Raw genomic sequence first — 14,696 nt, forward strand, 5'->3', positions numbered from 1 at the left:
GGGTTGAAAATCGTTGCCATACTGTCAGTCAACACGATCCTCCTCCGCCTTCTCTCAAAAGGGGAAGAGATCGGAGTAATGTTTTACTTTTCCTACCGAAAACATAATTGCCTTTTAGGGAAGAACGTAATAGTTTTTTAGCTGTACCGAGGGCAGGGTTGGCTCCACTCTCCTTTTTCCCTCTATAGGAACCTGTTGGCCTGTCTGTCTCTCTTTCTTTCCAGTAAGAACCTGCTGGCTTTCACTCTCAACAAACTCTACATACCAAGACATCTCAAAAAGAAAAACTCTACATACCAAGAGAGAGAAAAAAACCCTCTCCACACCCAAAATAAAAACTTTGCATACCAAAAAGGGTGCGGCCTGCCGTGGAGCATTTTACAGGCGGCCCACCCATCCACCAGGTTGTGAGCCCACCGAACCGAGAGAAAGAAAGGGAAGAATAGCTCCCCGAAGCACGCGGCGGCCTGTCCGATCCCACGCCCAACGACGAAGATTCCTACGGTTACGTCCGGCCCCGCCTGTCAGCCCACCACCGGGGAAAATATCTCGCGCCGCCGGGATTTAGGGTTCCAACGTTTCCACTCTGGGATTCCTACTACTCTACTACGGGAGGTATATAAAATCCCCGCGCCAGTACTGTACGACGCGGTCTCTCCTCCGCCCATCTCTGCTCCGGTCAACCAAGTTCCTCCTCCGCTTCCCAAGCCGCCCTCGTCTCCGCCCCCCTCCCCCTCGCAGGTGAGGTCCCGCGCCACCTCCTCCGGCGACCAAGTTTCGATTGCAACGGGAGACTGTCCCGCGGTGGCTCTCCGGTCGAGTTTCGGCCCTGTTTCCGGCTCGAGCGGCCCGCGCGTTTGCTCAGGCGTCTGGTTTTGGTTAGAGAGCGTTGCAGAATCAGGTCGGGTGGTTGATACTACTTGATAGCCTGCTACTCCGATGCCCGCGTCGTTGCTGCTCCTTCTGCCTCCGGGATTATGAATCCCCCAACGGCAGGGCACATCTAAGATTTAAGCTTACTGTAGCGCTGTTAGGCAGTTCATGCCCCGCCTAGATGGAATAACTGAGCATGCTTCTAGGGCATACAGTGTATGTTAAGAAATTATTAAGCTATAGCCTTCCGCAAAATTCATTTCCAAACACAGGGCACAGAAAGGAAGATCCAGCAGAATGGCTTTTCCTTTATTTTGCAATTTAGCCTGGGCCCAGGGGCATCTCAGTACAGCGAATCTGCCATGCCATTATGTTTGATGTCCAGCTTCTATTCTGTCCAATGTTCATAGGCGTTCCAGCTTCTCTTCTGCTGTGCTGCGCTGCTTCTGCTTCCTGTAAACTATCCTCTTCTCCACAAAAAGATATCCAGTTTAGCTTAGAAGAGCTAATGATACTGCCTATTGACAAATTGCCATGGTCAGCCTTTTTTTTAGCTGGCTAAGATGTACCAACTCTTTGCGGTACCTATGAAGCACTTACCGCTTAGGAGGTTGAATGAACAGAATATTTGTTGATCGCCATATAATCTCTGTATTGCTCTCGTTCTTTTCGCAAGCTCTAACAATTTCTTACCTGCCCATGTGTTGGATGCGTTTGTTTATCCTCCCAGTGATGGCTGATGAGGATGAGTACCGATGCTTCGTTGGGAACCTGTCCTGGTCCACAACTGATGAAAGCCTCAAAGATGCATTCTCAAAATACGGCAAAGTTACCGAGGCAAAGGTGACTTCCACAATCTCTTGGTCATTGATTCTCTGTTTACAATTCAACAACTGCATATGTTTGCATTATTTTCCTGATCCTACGCTCAGCGTCTGATAGAGCATTGATGAAGCAATTTTTATGCCTGCTACTGGACTATTTTTGTCACTAGTTATTTACTTATTTTGTCTCAGAGATCAATCTTTACCTCAGTTCTGTGTCCAACCTGCTACTGGACTCTTTTCGTCACTAGTTATTTACTTATTTTGTCTCATAGATCAATCTTTACCTCAGTTCTGTGTCCAGCCTTGATACAATAGAGCTTTAGGACATACGGTTGCATATCTATACATTCCCAAGTATTGATTATATGTGGAATGTTTTTTGTTAACTTGTTATTAGTTCCTGAATTGTTTTACAAATATTGGCTTTATATTGGTTGACTGAGTGATGCCTTTTCACCTTCACAACTGTTCCACATATACACTTTGCCGTTTATTCATCATGAGCTTTTATTTATGTTTGTTTTCTGGTAATGTGCAGGTGGTTATGGACAAGTTTTCTGGACGTTCACGTGGATTTGCCTTTGTGACCTTTGATGAGAAGAAAGCCATGGAAGAAGCTATCGAGGACATGAATGGATTGGACTTGGAAGGGAGGGCCATCACTGTTGATAAAGCTCAGCCTCAAGGGGTTGGTAGAGATCGTAACGGTGACCGTGATTTTGATCGTGACCGTGGGTCTCGTGGTGGCCGTGACTATGGCGGTGGTCGTGCGCCGCGTGGTGGTGGTGGTGGTGGGGACTGCTTCAAGTGCGGCAAACCTGGACACTTTGCTAGAGAGTGCCCGGATGGTGACGGCGGGAGAGGTGACCGATATGGTGGCAGAGATGATAGGTATGGTGGTGGTAGATCTGACCGTGGTGGCGACCGTTCTGACCGTGGCGGCGATCGTTCTGACCGTGACCGTTCTGACCGTGGCGGCGACCGTTCTGACCGTGACGGTGATCGATCTGAGCGTGGCAGTGACCGATATTCTAGCCGTAGCCGAGATGGTGGGAGCGGGGGTGACCGCTACAGTCGTGACCGATCAGGTCCGTACTGATAGCCAAGATCTTGAGAAGTGTGTTTCATCCAGGTATGAAAACCCTATCTACTATCATGAGGTGTGTTTCCTTGTATTTGAAACTCTGTGATCATGTATTTGAACTATGATGTTGTACCGTGAGTAAGCAGATCCTTTATTACAGACCATATTACTGACCTGCTTACCATTTCTTCCTGCTTAATGTGAGTCGCATGGACTTAGCCATAATGTTTGGCTCTGGGCCCTGCATGTTTGCTTGATACGCTGCTCGGTGGTTCTTGCTTGGTTGAGAGGTGGCTTGCTGTGTGTTGATGCTCCATCATGTTGGTTGTGCTCATACGGGATACGTGGGTTACGTGGGAGGCATACCATGTTGTTGTTCCTGTGGTACCGGGAAGGAAACGGTCAGCTAAACTTTGCTTGAAAATTTCATCGCAAGAAAAAGGGTGAGGTGACAATCATCGGTCCGTAAAAGGAAAAGCAAACCGGTAATCTCTTTCAATGCTCTGTTTTCGAGATTGAGTTTAGCTATCAATCTTAAATGATCTTCTGTTTTGGCAGGCCCCCTTTTGGGTTGCTTATTTTGTTCTGGATCGGTTTCGTTGGGTTCTTCCTTCCGTTGTTGTCTAATAATGACTGAGGTCATGTTGGTTGATTCCAATCTGTGCCAGTATACCATAGCCATTGGAGGTCCCCTGCTTCTCTGCAGCCTGCCTAAAAATGTTGGTCTGTGCCTTTGCCGCTGTTGCTCGGCTTTGCTACCTGGTCACTGGAGTTTGTCCCAGTTGGTCGGCCTTGCTACCTGGTCGCTGGAGTTTGCTAGCTGTTGCTTCCTTGTTTCGTTGAGCTGTGCCGTTGGTCGCTAGAGATGCATCATTGGGCTGTGTTCGTCGCGAGAGATGCGCATCAGAGTAATGCTGAGCTCTGCCTGGCTATTCTTCTTTGGCAATGCACCACCGGAGTAGCAGGTTCCGTTAGTATGTAGTGTATTATAGTGTGGCATTGCAAGTTTACATGGCCATCAGATAGGTCATCTAAAGAGTTTTTCCTTGTTTAAATTAAGTTTACATGGCATTGCAAGTTTTACATGTTTGGTGGTGTCTAAAGAATGTTTTGTTCACTTTACTTGTTTTTCCTTGTTTAAATTCATGAGCTGTTCATGTCATGTGTATGGAATTGTTGTACTAAGAAAAATGATTGCTGGTTTCACTTGCTAATACAAGTAAAGTTTGCATATAGTTGGTCCATACAATACAAGTAGCCTCAGGATACCATATAATCTGACCATGCCGATGACAGCATCAGTAGAGTGCGTGTCGGTCTGTCACATGCTGAAAACAAATGTCGCCACCTCGCCATCGCCGGAGCTGGGGTCAGAGCGAACAGCTGGGGTTCAGGGGAGCGCGGTGGCGAGGATGGGGTACTTGTTCTTGGGCATGCGCACCAGCGTCGGCTGCACCGAGGCGTCATCCTCCAGCGCCTTCCAGCTGCACAGAAAACAAACGTCAGAGCTAGACATTGGACACGGTGGCCGGCGGCAGAGTTTGCCGGCGGGGGCACAGCGACTCACTCGTATGTGCAGACTAGGTGGTGGGCGAAGACGAAGATCTCGAGCTTGGCGAGGCTCATCCCGGGGCACATCCGCGGCCCGCTGCCGAACCCCAGGAAGCTGTACGGCTTCAGCGACCCCTGCATACGTGCATTGCACAAAGTCAGTCGAGTCGTCAGCTAGCCGGGCCGCTCGCCGGAGACAAGGAAGAAAGAAAGGAGACGCACATCGAATCTGTCTGGGTCGAAGCGCTCGGGGTCGGCGAAGACGGCGGCGTCGTGGTGGATGGACACGACGTCCAGGTTCACCGACGCACCCTTGGCCACCTCGAAGCCGTCGATGCTGAAGTCCTGCGCGGCCTTGCGCGAGTACCACGGCAGGATGGTGGCCCGCCGCAGCGTCTCGTTCATCACCTTGGTCGTGTACGGCATGCTGCTCAGGTCCGACCACCACAGGTGCTGTGTGTCGTCGCCGTCGTGCGCCGCCCGGATCGCCATGTGCTCCTCCCTCAGCTTGGCCAGCACGTCGGGGTTCTCGCCGAGGAACTTGACGAGCCAGGTCAGGCCCGCCGTGGTGGTGTCGTGGCCGGCCACCAGCAGGGTCAGGATGTTGTCCTTGAGCTGCGCGTCCGTCAGCTTCTCCTCCTCCGCCGGGTCCGACGCCGCGGCGGCGCCGGCTTGCTGGCCGCGGGCGTGCTTCATGAGCAGCGTCTGGAGGAAGTCCTCGCGGACCTCGCCGGCCCTGCGGCGCGCGATCACCTCGTCCAGCATGGCGTACATCCGGTTCCGGCCGCCGAGGCCGCGGTGGAAGGCCGTGCCGGGGAGCTTGAGCGGCAGCGACGCGAAGGAGGAGGAGATGGCCTTGAAGTTGGCCCGGAACTCCTCCTGCTCGGGGCCCTCCGGCTCCAGGCTGACGAGCATGTTGGCGATGACCTTGAGCGTGAACTGCGAGGCCTCGTCGAGGACGAGCACGCGGCCGCGGCCGGCCCAGGAGCCGAGGATCTGCACGGCGAGGCCGTCGATGAAGGCGAAGTGCTTCCGTAAAGCGTCCACGGAGAGGGGCTGCGCGATGAGCCGGCGCAGCCGCCGGTGCTCGTCGCCGTTGGTGGTGAGCAGGCTGGTGGGGCCCAGCACCTGCTTGCCGGTGTAGAAGAGGTTGAGGCTCACCACGCCGTCCTTGCCGGAGAGCAGGATCTTGGCTGCCTCCCGCCCCGTCATGAACACCGTCGTCCGCCCCAGCACGTACGTCTTGAACACCTTGCCGTACCTCGCCTGCCGCTCCCGCATGAAGCTCAGGATGCCGGCCGGGTTGGAGAAGGCGGCGATGAAGGCGAAGGTCTCGCCCACCACCGGCCACCCCATGTTCCCCGGGATGCCACGCATCGGATCGTCGGCCGGCTTCCTCCGGGCCACCCGGAGCCAGAACAGGAGCCCGCAGGCCGCCCCCAAGGCAGCGGCCAGTAGCACGGGAGCTCCCATTCCCAAGATGGCCGCCATTGATGGTGTCCGAGAGAAAGCTTGACAGAGCCGTACGTATCACCATCGCCATTCTTGGCCTTATATATCCTTGTCTCTTGTCCTCTGATGCCTCGTCGTCGTTACGCCCGAGAGGGAGCCATTTGGTGCCATGCCAGGGGTTCACTCGAGTTCCATTGTGATCGGCTCAGCTAGCTTTAGCCTTTGTCTTTGGTGCCGATTTGGTTGTCCTTTTTCCTTTAGATTATATACACCATGCATACATCCATGATTACGTGCTCTGCTTTAGCCCTTGTCTTGTTCACACAGTTTCCTTGTAAACTGAACATATCATTTTTCTTAGATTATATAGAAGTTGTTATAACGGCTCCCAAAACCAAAGAAGTATTTGTGTGACTTGTAGAAGAGTGTGCCGGCCATGTGCATGGAGATAAGCTTTGTTTTAACTTGTGCCACGAAGCTCGTGGACAGGCTTTGATAAGGACTATCAACTATGACATGCCCACAAACGTATTATTCTTGAGGTTAACGTAGCCACGTAGGCAGGATTCGTTTTCTACTCACAGGTACCTACCTGTGGTATAGGTCTATGTTCATTTACAAAAGTTGATGAAGCGTGAGAACCAGCCTATGGTTGAATGGTTAACTAGATGGTTGTATCTTAGCCGTTGCATGAATGTGTGTGTATGGCTGGCGAGTTGACACCTTCATCTTGTTCGTGTTGCCCCCACGACAGCTGGACAATCCTCCACCTCCTTCACCCCTCCCCCTCTCCACCTCACTGTCGCCAGAAGGTGTTGTCGGGCGAAGCTCGGCCTATGTCAACGGCGACGGTGGCGCAGGATGCAGTCGACTGTCAGGGTTGCGATGCTAGGTGCGGGACGCGACGGCTGTGTGGTGGAGGGTGCGTACGAGACGGCTGTTTGACGCGTCGGTGACTCTCTCAGGCGATACGGGCAGACTCCCCGTTCCATATGGTGGGGCTTGCCTGGGTAGGATGAGACATGGGGTGGCAGTGTGTGAGGCTCTGGCGGTGATGATGGGCAGGATCGAGGGTTTGGGCGGCAGCGGTTCTTGGAGATTTCTCCATGGCCGGATCTGGCCCATGTAGGTTTGCTGCCTCAGCGGCATGCCTTGAGCGGGTGCTGCCCCCGCGATGCATGGCGAGTAGTCTTCCTATGACGTGTTGCTGGCTAGAGCCGGTGATCCCCGTTCACGGCCGTGGTGGGGGACGGAACCAGCTAGGACTGGCACCTGTGGCCTATGATTGTCCTCTGTGCGTGGTCGACATCATTGTTGCCGGCCCTCTCCATGGTGGTGCTATGACACAACGGTTTTGCCCTTGTGTTTTCTTTCTCAAGGCGCCCGCTTTCCTACGACCTGGTTTCCTGGTGGCGGTGTCTCTCTTGAAAGCTAGGGTGGTGACCCTGGATGGTGAGGCTGCATGCTTGGCTCTCTGGCGAGCAGCATTGCAGTAGTGGTGGTGTCTGCTCTTGACCGTGTGGATAACAAGGGAGGGGTGGCGGGTGATCTTGGTGTGGTGACAATCCTTGTTTTGGATATGGAGGCCTTCCACTGGTGAGAGCGGGCCCTCCCTCATGCGTTGGGTGAGCAACCTTTGCTCTGTCGAGTGGCACTTGTGAGGGTCCGAGCGAAAGCTTCGCGCTCCAGCGCCATGGACAACGACGCACACGCGTGTCGCTCCCCTCTTGAGGGTATTGTTGTGATCCCCTCACGGCGACTGGGCACCTAGGTGAAAACCCTAGTCCATTTGCTCGGGCTTGACGACGATGGAGCCTGGTGTCATCACCCTCTCGAGGGCGTTGTTTGTGGATCCTCGGTCCCTTTTGTTGCCGCTGGCCAGCAGCTTCTGATTTTGCCTTGTCCCTCGCATGTAGTGTCCTGACTCTGGAGTGAGGTGGTCCCGGCGATCTCTTATATATATTATACACGTGTGCCCATGGTCTTCATTCTCAGCCCTTGCCATCTCCTGGCATGAGTGGAGCTTCACAGCCCAGAGTGAGAGGGCAGTCACAATGGGGAGTCGATGCGCTCCAGAGATGGCTCGGTGTGTTCGGTACTACGGTGTTCAGTGGTAGGTGGTGTAGTTTTGGTCATATCCAGTAGTCTAGGTTGTCTCTTGTTAGGTGAGGTGTCTCCTGTTTTCGCGCTCGGTGTAGCGTTTTTAGCACTTGTGGCTCTCACTCGGATGCCGTTTATTTTTCTTTTGTCCTACTTGTATGAGGATTTCCTCACCATTTTGTATCGGTTTGACTGTTTGGGCTTTTGAGAATGTGTGTGGTGTGTGTGTGTTCGTGTATGCATCTAAATTGTAACCGGTGTTTATATCTTCTTTTTACAAACTATGTTTAAAGTTTCGAAATATCCAATAAAACCTCACACATACAAAATTTATAGTACATTATATTCGCAAAAAAATATATGTGGAAATTTGGGCCTATTTGATTTGCAGGATTCTCCAAACACAGGAATAGAGAAAACGAATGAGTGTCATCTCCTCTTCAATCCTATAGTATCAGAAAACAGAGTGAATTTGCATCAAAGGATGTGTTTATGTGGGGATCATCAAAGAGTAGTGTCTAACAACACAGGAAAAACGAAGGAATTCTACCAAGAGCTTTGCGTTAGTGATTTCTCTCTCTCCGAAATAGAGCACAGATGAATGCTAAATGAAAATCCCTATTTGTCCTAATCACGTGAATCAAATGACCAATACTAGAAAATTTCACAAGAATTTGAATCCTCCAAAAAAGATCTGATTGAATATCTCTGAATGAAAGGAGTATTGTGGTGTACAGTGGAAACACAAAAATGAGGGGCTAAAGAACAACTCTCACTTTTCACACACGTCTAGTTTGACAGTAATTTTATTATATTTTCAGTGCTAAACTGCAATTAATGTTGATTCTAAGATTAATTATGTTTAATGCAACTAATGTTGTTTTTAAATTATGATTAATGCAATTAACATGTTTGTAATGTATTGATGATGTGATGGCCACGTCATTGGAGCAGCGTGAGATGTTGGATATAGGTGATTGGATGGCTCAGATCATTTGGATTCACCAAACTCGTGCTTTTATAAGTAGTAGCAGATTCTAAAACACATTTCTAAAGAAAGAAAGAAAAAACAGAAGTTTACAACAAATGTTAGATGAGTGGTCATTGGTCTGGTTACATTATATTGCTAGCATGAAGAAGTTTACTACTAACAAAATAAAAATAAAAATAAAGAAGAAGCATCATGATAACAGCAGCGCAGGGTTCACAGCATCGAGACCTTGCAGGCTGCAACAACCACCGTCGACCGCCACAGGGACATTCGAAGCACATGCACATGAACGAGTATCATCGGCTTCGTCCAAAAGCATCACTGCGGCCGCTGATGCAGCATCCTGAACACTGACCTAGCTCGCCGGCTAACTTTTGCCAGCACCTCGATCTCTCTTGCTACCATTTTTTTTTCAATAGACAACAAGCACGCGATGAACTATCTATTCTGGTCAACATGCTTGATCAGCCGAACTGTTATATTTTAGCCACTTGTGTCGAGCAGGTGCAATGCAACACGACTTGTTCTATAATCTAGGGCTGTCCATTTCATTTATATGGTGATTGGACTGTTTTTCGTAGGCATCAGTCACGCATTTCATTTATAGGGAGTATTTTATCGTTCGGATCAACATTCAATTGATCATATGAAGATCAATCTCATCCATACAAATGTTGACTTGAGGATGTGGGCATAGCCCAGTGGTTGGGGGCGCATGATTGTAAACCTAACGACCAGAGTTCGATCCACGTCGGGGACGAATTTCTGGAATTCTCATGAGGGATGCTTCTTCTATATCAATAAATCCGTGGGTGCTAGTGCCCATGGAGTTTCATTTTTTTTTTTCATACAAATGTTGACTTGGGACTGAAGAAGAAAACTATACATCCTACCTATGATCCTACGGTAGCGAAACCACCAATATACGATCTAGCATATCAGCAAGATGGTATGTAGCTGCCCGAAAATCCCAAAATATTCCTCGGGATCAGTAACATACTTACTGTTCATAAGCCTCATACTGGAACTCCATATATCAAGCCACCTGTCTTCTTGGCCCATGCCATCGCATCCAAACGACTAGCTTCCACTTATTCTCGGATTCTTTCAAACAACATTACAAGATTCATGCTAAAAAAAGACATTACAAGATTCATCATTACCGGATTGATTCAGTCTTAACAAAGATGCCTTGTGACTAAGTCTTGCTTGTCTGAATTGTCTGAACTCAGCCGCCTGCAACAGCACCCTCGTTGGCTTGGTTAATTTGGTTGTCAATTCAATGACATGCACTTTCCCGCACCGCACTGAACAAAACGCATGAGGATGACAGCTGAACAAGCAGCTTTTTTTTTCTTTGAAGAAAGAACAAATATGGAGTACTCCCTCTGTAAAGAAATATAAGAGTGTTTAGATACGGAGGGAGTAGTATTTTGAAGTGGCACATAAATATTGAAATCATATTTTGACTTGTATGTATCCCAAGATTTTCTTTTCAAAACTTTTGAATGGTTTATTTGTTGAGAATTGATAATAAGTACACGATTATAATTTGTTGAATGTATAAAAAAGCAAGTCAAACAAGGACACATTCGTACCTGCCATCACATTTATATAAATAACAAAGGTGATAATTTTATTCTGGAAACGAAGGCAGACATTAAGACCAAAGGGAACACAACTTCCAGAACAAATTCAATGGTATTTGAATTGTGATGATGGGAAGTGGCAAATTGACGGACACCTTAACTGAAGAGCTGTTATCAGGATAGCTCTCATTCCCATCCCAGGTGCTCAGAAGCCTGGAACAGCTTCTTCGACTCTTGTTGCGTTGTTCAGCCGTAGAGCTGCTTGCTCCGGCGAAAGCTGAAGACTTTGGAACCGAGCATCTATACAGGCTCAGAAATTCTCTATCTGCATCTCCAATGAGCCAAATCCACCTTAATCAAGAATGTTTATCAAACCCTGCAATGCACCGTGATAGACTCAACAAGAGACTCAACGTATGAGATAGGGCCTCTGTCAATCTTGCTAACCTGTGTTATTATTCAGTAGCCAATATTTCAAACAAGGAAGAGAGGCACGGTACGTATAGTGGAGGACTCTTCGCATATATTAACAGCATAGGAGAACAGTGTTTATAAAAGGAGTTCATTTTTTCTTTTAAAAAAGAGAGCTCAATTAGATTGTACAGAATTATTGACGTCGATGACAATCTGAGTCTGAAGTCTTGATGTTGAGAACCGGTTAGTTGCTTGCTTTTGTTTTGCATCGACAACTAAAGCACCTATTAAAAGCCCATTTTTTTAAGCAAACGTCAACCGTGATGGCCTTATCCTTGAACAATTCTGTCATAGCTGACCATTTTGCAAACGTGCATCATCACGGTGAGGTAAGCATCATAATAGCGCACAGAGCGACATAGTGAGGCGGAATAGTGACCTCTTCAGGAATAATTGCAGAAACATATTCTAGAAAACTGCAACCTGATCTCAGTCATGCACAATGATTTTGTAGACGGCCTTTGGACCAAACATTGTGTTTACTGAAGACCTGCAAGATTCCAGCAAAGTTCAACATGTTAACACCAAAAAATTCTAGTTACATGAAAGGAAATAAAAATCCAAGTAAAAATAACAGGATAGCAGATATAAACAAAATATACACTCAAAGTTGTAAGATGCTGCTGATAAAAGTACATTTTAAATTTTTGAAAAGATTGCTCTTGAGTACTTACACACATCTGTAAAACGAGTTCTAGAAGAAATTAGATCTCAAGATCTGCAGGTGCCAAATTTACTCCCAAAAGACCAGTACGAAAGCAAACCCGAAGGCAGATGCATGTTAGAAAAAAAAATAGCCATTATCATATTATGTGGATTAGCATTAGCTTGCCCTGATTATAAAATTATATGTAACACTGCAGGAGATTCAGAAAATTCAGGAAAATTTATAGCATTGTGATTCACTCAAGTATTGTTGCTAATCCCAAAGTTACAAGCTAAGAAACAATTGCTGCATCTGTACCAGGATATTCGACTGCCTTATTCAAAACGGTAACTTTCACTCACCTAGACCAACTGTATGCAGCATTGCCCTGAGACCAGGTCCTCCTTCCCAGTAGACACAGTAAGCCTTCTTCAGGTGTCTTATATTTATAGTGGATTTTGAAGATGTGACAATCAGGATAGCCAGTGCTTTAGCAAATCCTGCGCCGTCTTTTTAACATATCCTAAAATTAAACTCTGCATTTTTTTTATCATGTGTCTTCTAAAATGCGATGAATTTTCTTGCATATTTCGCTTTGCAAGTACAAGTTCCAACAAGCAGTAGATAATGGTGTTTAGTTTCACCGTTTATTTGCAGTACAGGGATCAGGATGTACTCGGTCAGCTCAGAACAAAAGAGATTAATATGATGAGACCATTAACAAATAAAAAAGTGCAAACTAATCATCTGCAAATGAGAAAATGAATTCAAAGACAAGCAAGTCAGCTCTTTTATGTGCAGGTCCAGCAACAGGACTCTAGAAGAAAACTCATCCCCACTGTCTTGGGTTACAGAGTCTAGAGAAACCTTGAACTATAAGCAAAGTTATAGAATATAATAATAAAGACAGGACTGTAGCAACATGATGAGACAGAAAAAAGCTGGAAAGATTTTGTCATGGCACTGTAAATTCCTGATTGTGCAGTAAATTCCTGTTTATTTGATCTGCAACTGCAAGTGTACAAAAAAAAACTAGTAGCAGAAAACTGACTTTGTTCTAACATGAAAGCATGAAGAATTAAAGAGTTCTGGTGTGGCTGTGAAAATAGTGGAAAAGCCACTATTTACAGAAGCAGAAATGATAGGAAATTAATTCGGTCAAAGGGCAGAACTTGTTCATGAAATTCCAGCAATCCAAGCAGCAACAAGCGATGTGAAAATCAAAAGAATTAGTCAAATGAGTACATAAGAATATAGTACACTGCATGTGAGCATGCCTTTTCTTCTCTGTAAAGAATAATGTAATGCAGTACATTATTCTAATAGGAAGATCAATTTCCTTCAGATACATTATCCTGAAAAAGAAGAGTTAACAGAATTTTCAAGCTGGTGTTCGCCTCCCCTGTAGTTCAGTATAGTGCTTCATTCCAGTTAGGGAACCAACCAAAGTTTGAACTTTGAACAGGGTTTTACAACCCTGATGGAAATCATCAACAAAGCTCAAATTTTTCTCCATGTTTCGTGTTCTTATTGATTGAAGGTCAAGAATAATTAGGGACAACCAACAGTAGTCATGGTACCAAAAAAACACTCCGTAGGGGCAACAGTGGTATCATTACTGACTAATACATAATCGGAGAATAAATATTTCACTAGAATAGAACCTAAGGTTTCTTCTTTGGATTGACTTTTGGCTGCAGTGCGTGCAGTGGAGTGCTTTCGTGGCTTTGCTCTGCTTCGTTAGTCTTCTGGGCTGGAGTCGGAGACTGGCTCGTCGTCGTCATCGGCGTCGTCCTCCTCCGGGTGGTGGTCACGGCGCTGCTGCTCGTGCGACTCGGCGCCGGTGAGATGGTGGCTGAACTGCTGGTGGTCCGAGTTGGTGTTCTGGACCACGGTAGAGGCAGACTGCCGCTGTTGATGGTAGTCGGCGGCAACGTTGGGGAAGACAGCTCCAGCCGGCATGGTCTGCGCGCCGGCGAGGTTGATGAGCTGTGGCGCGGACTGGAAAGCCCAGTACTGGGTGGGCTGGTTGGGGGCGCCGGCCGGCTGCGGGACCATCCACACGGCGGTGGCCTGCGGGATCATGTGGTTGCCTCCGGCGGCCGCAGCGGCGGACGGCACGGCGAAGACGGGGACGAGGCCCTGCTGGCCGCCGATGGGAGCGAGGCCGCTGGCGACGGAAATGGCCGCGCCCCCGGCGCCGCCCTGCAGGAGGGGGTCGGCGAGGACGGAGTAGTAGGCGGCGGTGGGCGGCACGGTGGCGTGCGGGCCGGCGGCGCGCGTGGGCTGCAGCTTGCGGCGGCGCTTGGCGGAGGCCTCGTCGTCGACGACGGCGGAGGAGGCGGAGGAGGAGGACTGGGTGGGGATCCGGAGCACGCCGTCGACGGTGGTGGCGATGGCGGGCACGGTGCCGGTCCCCGTGGCGGCGACTATGGCCGGCTCGGACTGCTGCAGCAGCCAGCGCACGGTCTCGCCGTCCGACTTGTGCCCTAGCTCGCGGGTGAGCTGGAAGATCCTGGCGGCGCAGGCGGCCGGCATGCGGATCCGGCGGCCGCGGCCCTCGACCTTGGTGTGCCGGTCCCGGTTCCTGGGCGGCGGCTTGCGCACCACCATCCCGCCCCCGCCGGCCCCGAAGAGCTCCACCGGCTCCGGCTTGGGCACCACCATGTACCCCCCGCGCACCGGCACCGGCACCATCGCCATCGCCCCCGGCTCAGCCACCCCGCCGGCGTGCGCGTGCGCGTCCCGCTCGCCCGGCGGCCTGTCCTGCCCCTCCGACTCCATCACGGCCGGGCAAATTCCCCGCCGCGGCGCGGCTGGTGGTGTTTTCGCGTGTCGCGGGAGATGGTGGGGTGGGGTGGGGGGTAGGGGGTGGGTGGGGTGTTGTTACTTGGTGGTGGTCCTACCGCTGCCCGTGTGGTGTCACTCGGCGTGGGGCCACCGCCCATCCCGGGTCCCGGCGCTGGTGGTGGGGACCGGGTCCACCTTCCCCCCGCCGCGCTGTAGTGGGCCCGGGCCCCGCGGGCAGGCGCGCATTTGATCCTGATCCTGCCGGATCCGGGGGCCCGGGAGCCGCTGTCGTTTCCCCCTGCCTCCTGCTGCCCGCTGG

At 49.6% G+C, this 14,696-nt stretch overlaps 3 protein-coding genes across 5 annotated transcripts; 1 reads left to right on the plus strand and 2 right to left on the minus strand.

Moving 5' to 3' along the window:
- Window positions 1-589: 589 nt before the first annotated feature.
- On the plus strand, window positions 590-3,041 carry LOC119287541 (glycine-rich RNA-binding protein RZ1A-like). 3 transcript variants are annotated; one of them, XM_037567096.1, is made up of 4 exons: window positions 590-741; window positions 1,604-1,716; window positions 2,239-2,622; window positions 2,659-3,041. In XM_037567096.1, exons 2-4 carry the CDS (start codon window positions 1,606-1,608, stop codon window positions 2,797-2,799), a joined length of 636 nt encoding a protein of 211 aa, XP_037422993.1. In that variant the 5' UTR covers window positions 590-741; window positions 1,604-1,605; the 3' UTR covers window positions 2,800-3,041. The 3 variants fall into 3 exon arrangements, with proteins under 3 accessions (XP_037422993.1, XP_037422994.1, XP_037422991.1); XM_037567097.1 differs by having other exon boundaries at window positions 2,239-2,619; window positions 2,677-3,041; XM_037567094.1 differs by having other exon boundaries at window positions 2,239-3,041.
- Window positions 3,042-3,861: 820 nt separating this feature from the next.
- On the minus strand, window positions 3,862-5,849 carry LOC119287540 (abscisic acid 8'-hydroxylase 3-like). Its single transcript, XM_037567093.1, has 3 exons — window positions 4,558-5,849; window positions 4,352-4,470; window positions 3,862-4,268 (listed from the first exon to the last, which is right to left on the minus strand). The coding sequence occupies exons 1-3, from the start codon at window positions 5,824-5,826 to the stop codon at window positions 4,175-4,177; spliced, it is 1,482 nt and encodes a 493-aa protein (XP_037422990.1). The 5' UTR covers window positions 5,827-5,849; the 3' UTR covers window positions 3,862-4,174.
- A 7,230-nt stretch (window positions 5,850-13,079) lies between these two features.
- LOC119287542 (transcription factor PCF2-like) lies at window positions 13,080-14,444 on the minus strand. The gene has a single exon (XM_037567098.1). It carries the CDS (start codon window positions 14,369-14,371, stop codon window positions 13,328-13,330), a length of 1,044 nt encoding a protein of 347 aa, XP_037422995.1. The 5' UTR covers window positions 14,372-14,444; the 3' UTR covers window positions 13,080-13,327.
- Window positions 14,445-14,696: the final 252 nt, after the last annotated feature.

Source organism: Triticum dicoccoides, chromosome 4A, assembly GCF_002162155.2.
Source record: "Triticum dicoccoides isolate Atlit2015 ecotype Zavitan chromosome 4A, WEW_v2.0, whole genome shotgun sequence".
NCBI classification, from domain to species: Eukaryota; Viridiplantae; Streptophyta; class Magnoliopsida; order Poales; family Poaceae; genus Triticum; species Triticum dicoccoides.

Bases quoted from the DNA above. Each gene is read 5' to 3' on its own strand.
- LOC119287541 (XM_037567094.1), top strand. From the start codon at position 1,606: ATGGCTGATGAGGATGAGTACCGATGCTTCGTTGGGAACCTGTCCTGG. The intron at 1,717-2,238 runs GTGACTTCCACA...GGTAATGTGCAG, and splicing joins GCAAAGTTACCGAGGCAAAG to GTGGTTATGGACAAGTTTTC.
- LOC119287540 (XM_037567093.1), bottom strand. From the start codon at position 5,826: ATGGCGGCCATCTTGGGAATGGGAGCTCCCGTGCTACTGGCCGCTGCC. The intron at 4,471-4,557 runs GTGCGTCTCCTT...GCACGTATGCAG, and splicing joins TCGACCCAGACAGATTCGAT to GGGTCGCTGAAGCCGTACAG. The intron at 4,269-4,351 runs GTGAGTCGCTGT...TTTTCTGTGCAG, and splicing joins CACCTAGTCTGCACATACGA to CTGGAAGGCGCTGGAGGATG.
- LOC119287542 (XM_037567098.1), bottom strand. From the start codon at position 14,371: ATGGAGTCGGAGGGGCAGGACAGGCCGCCGGGCGAGCGGGACGCGCAC.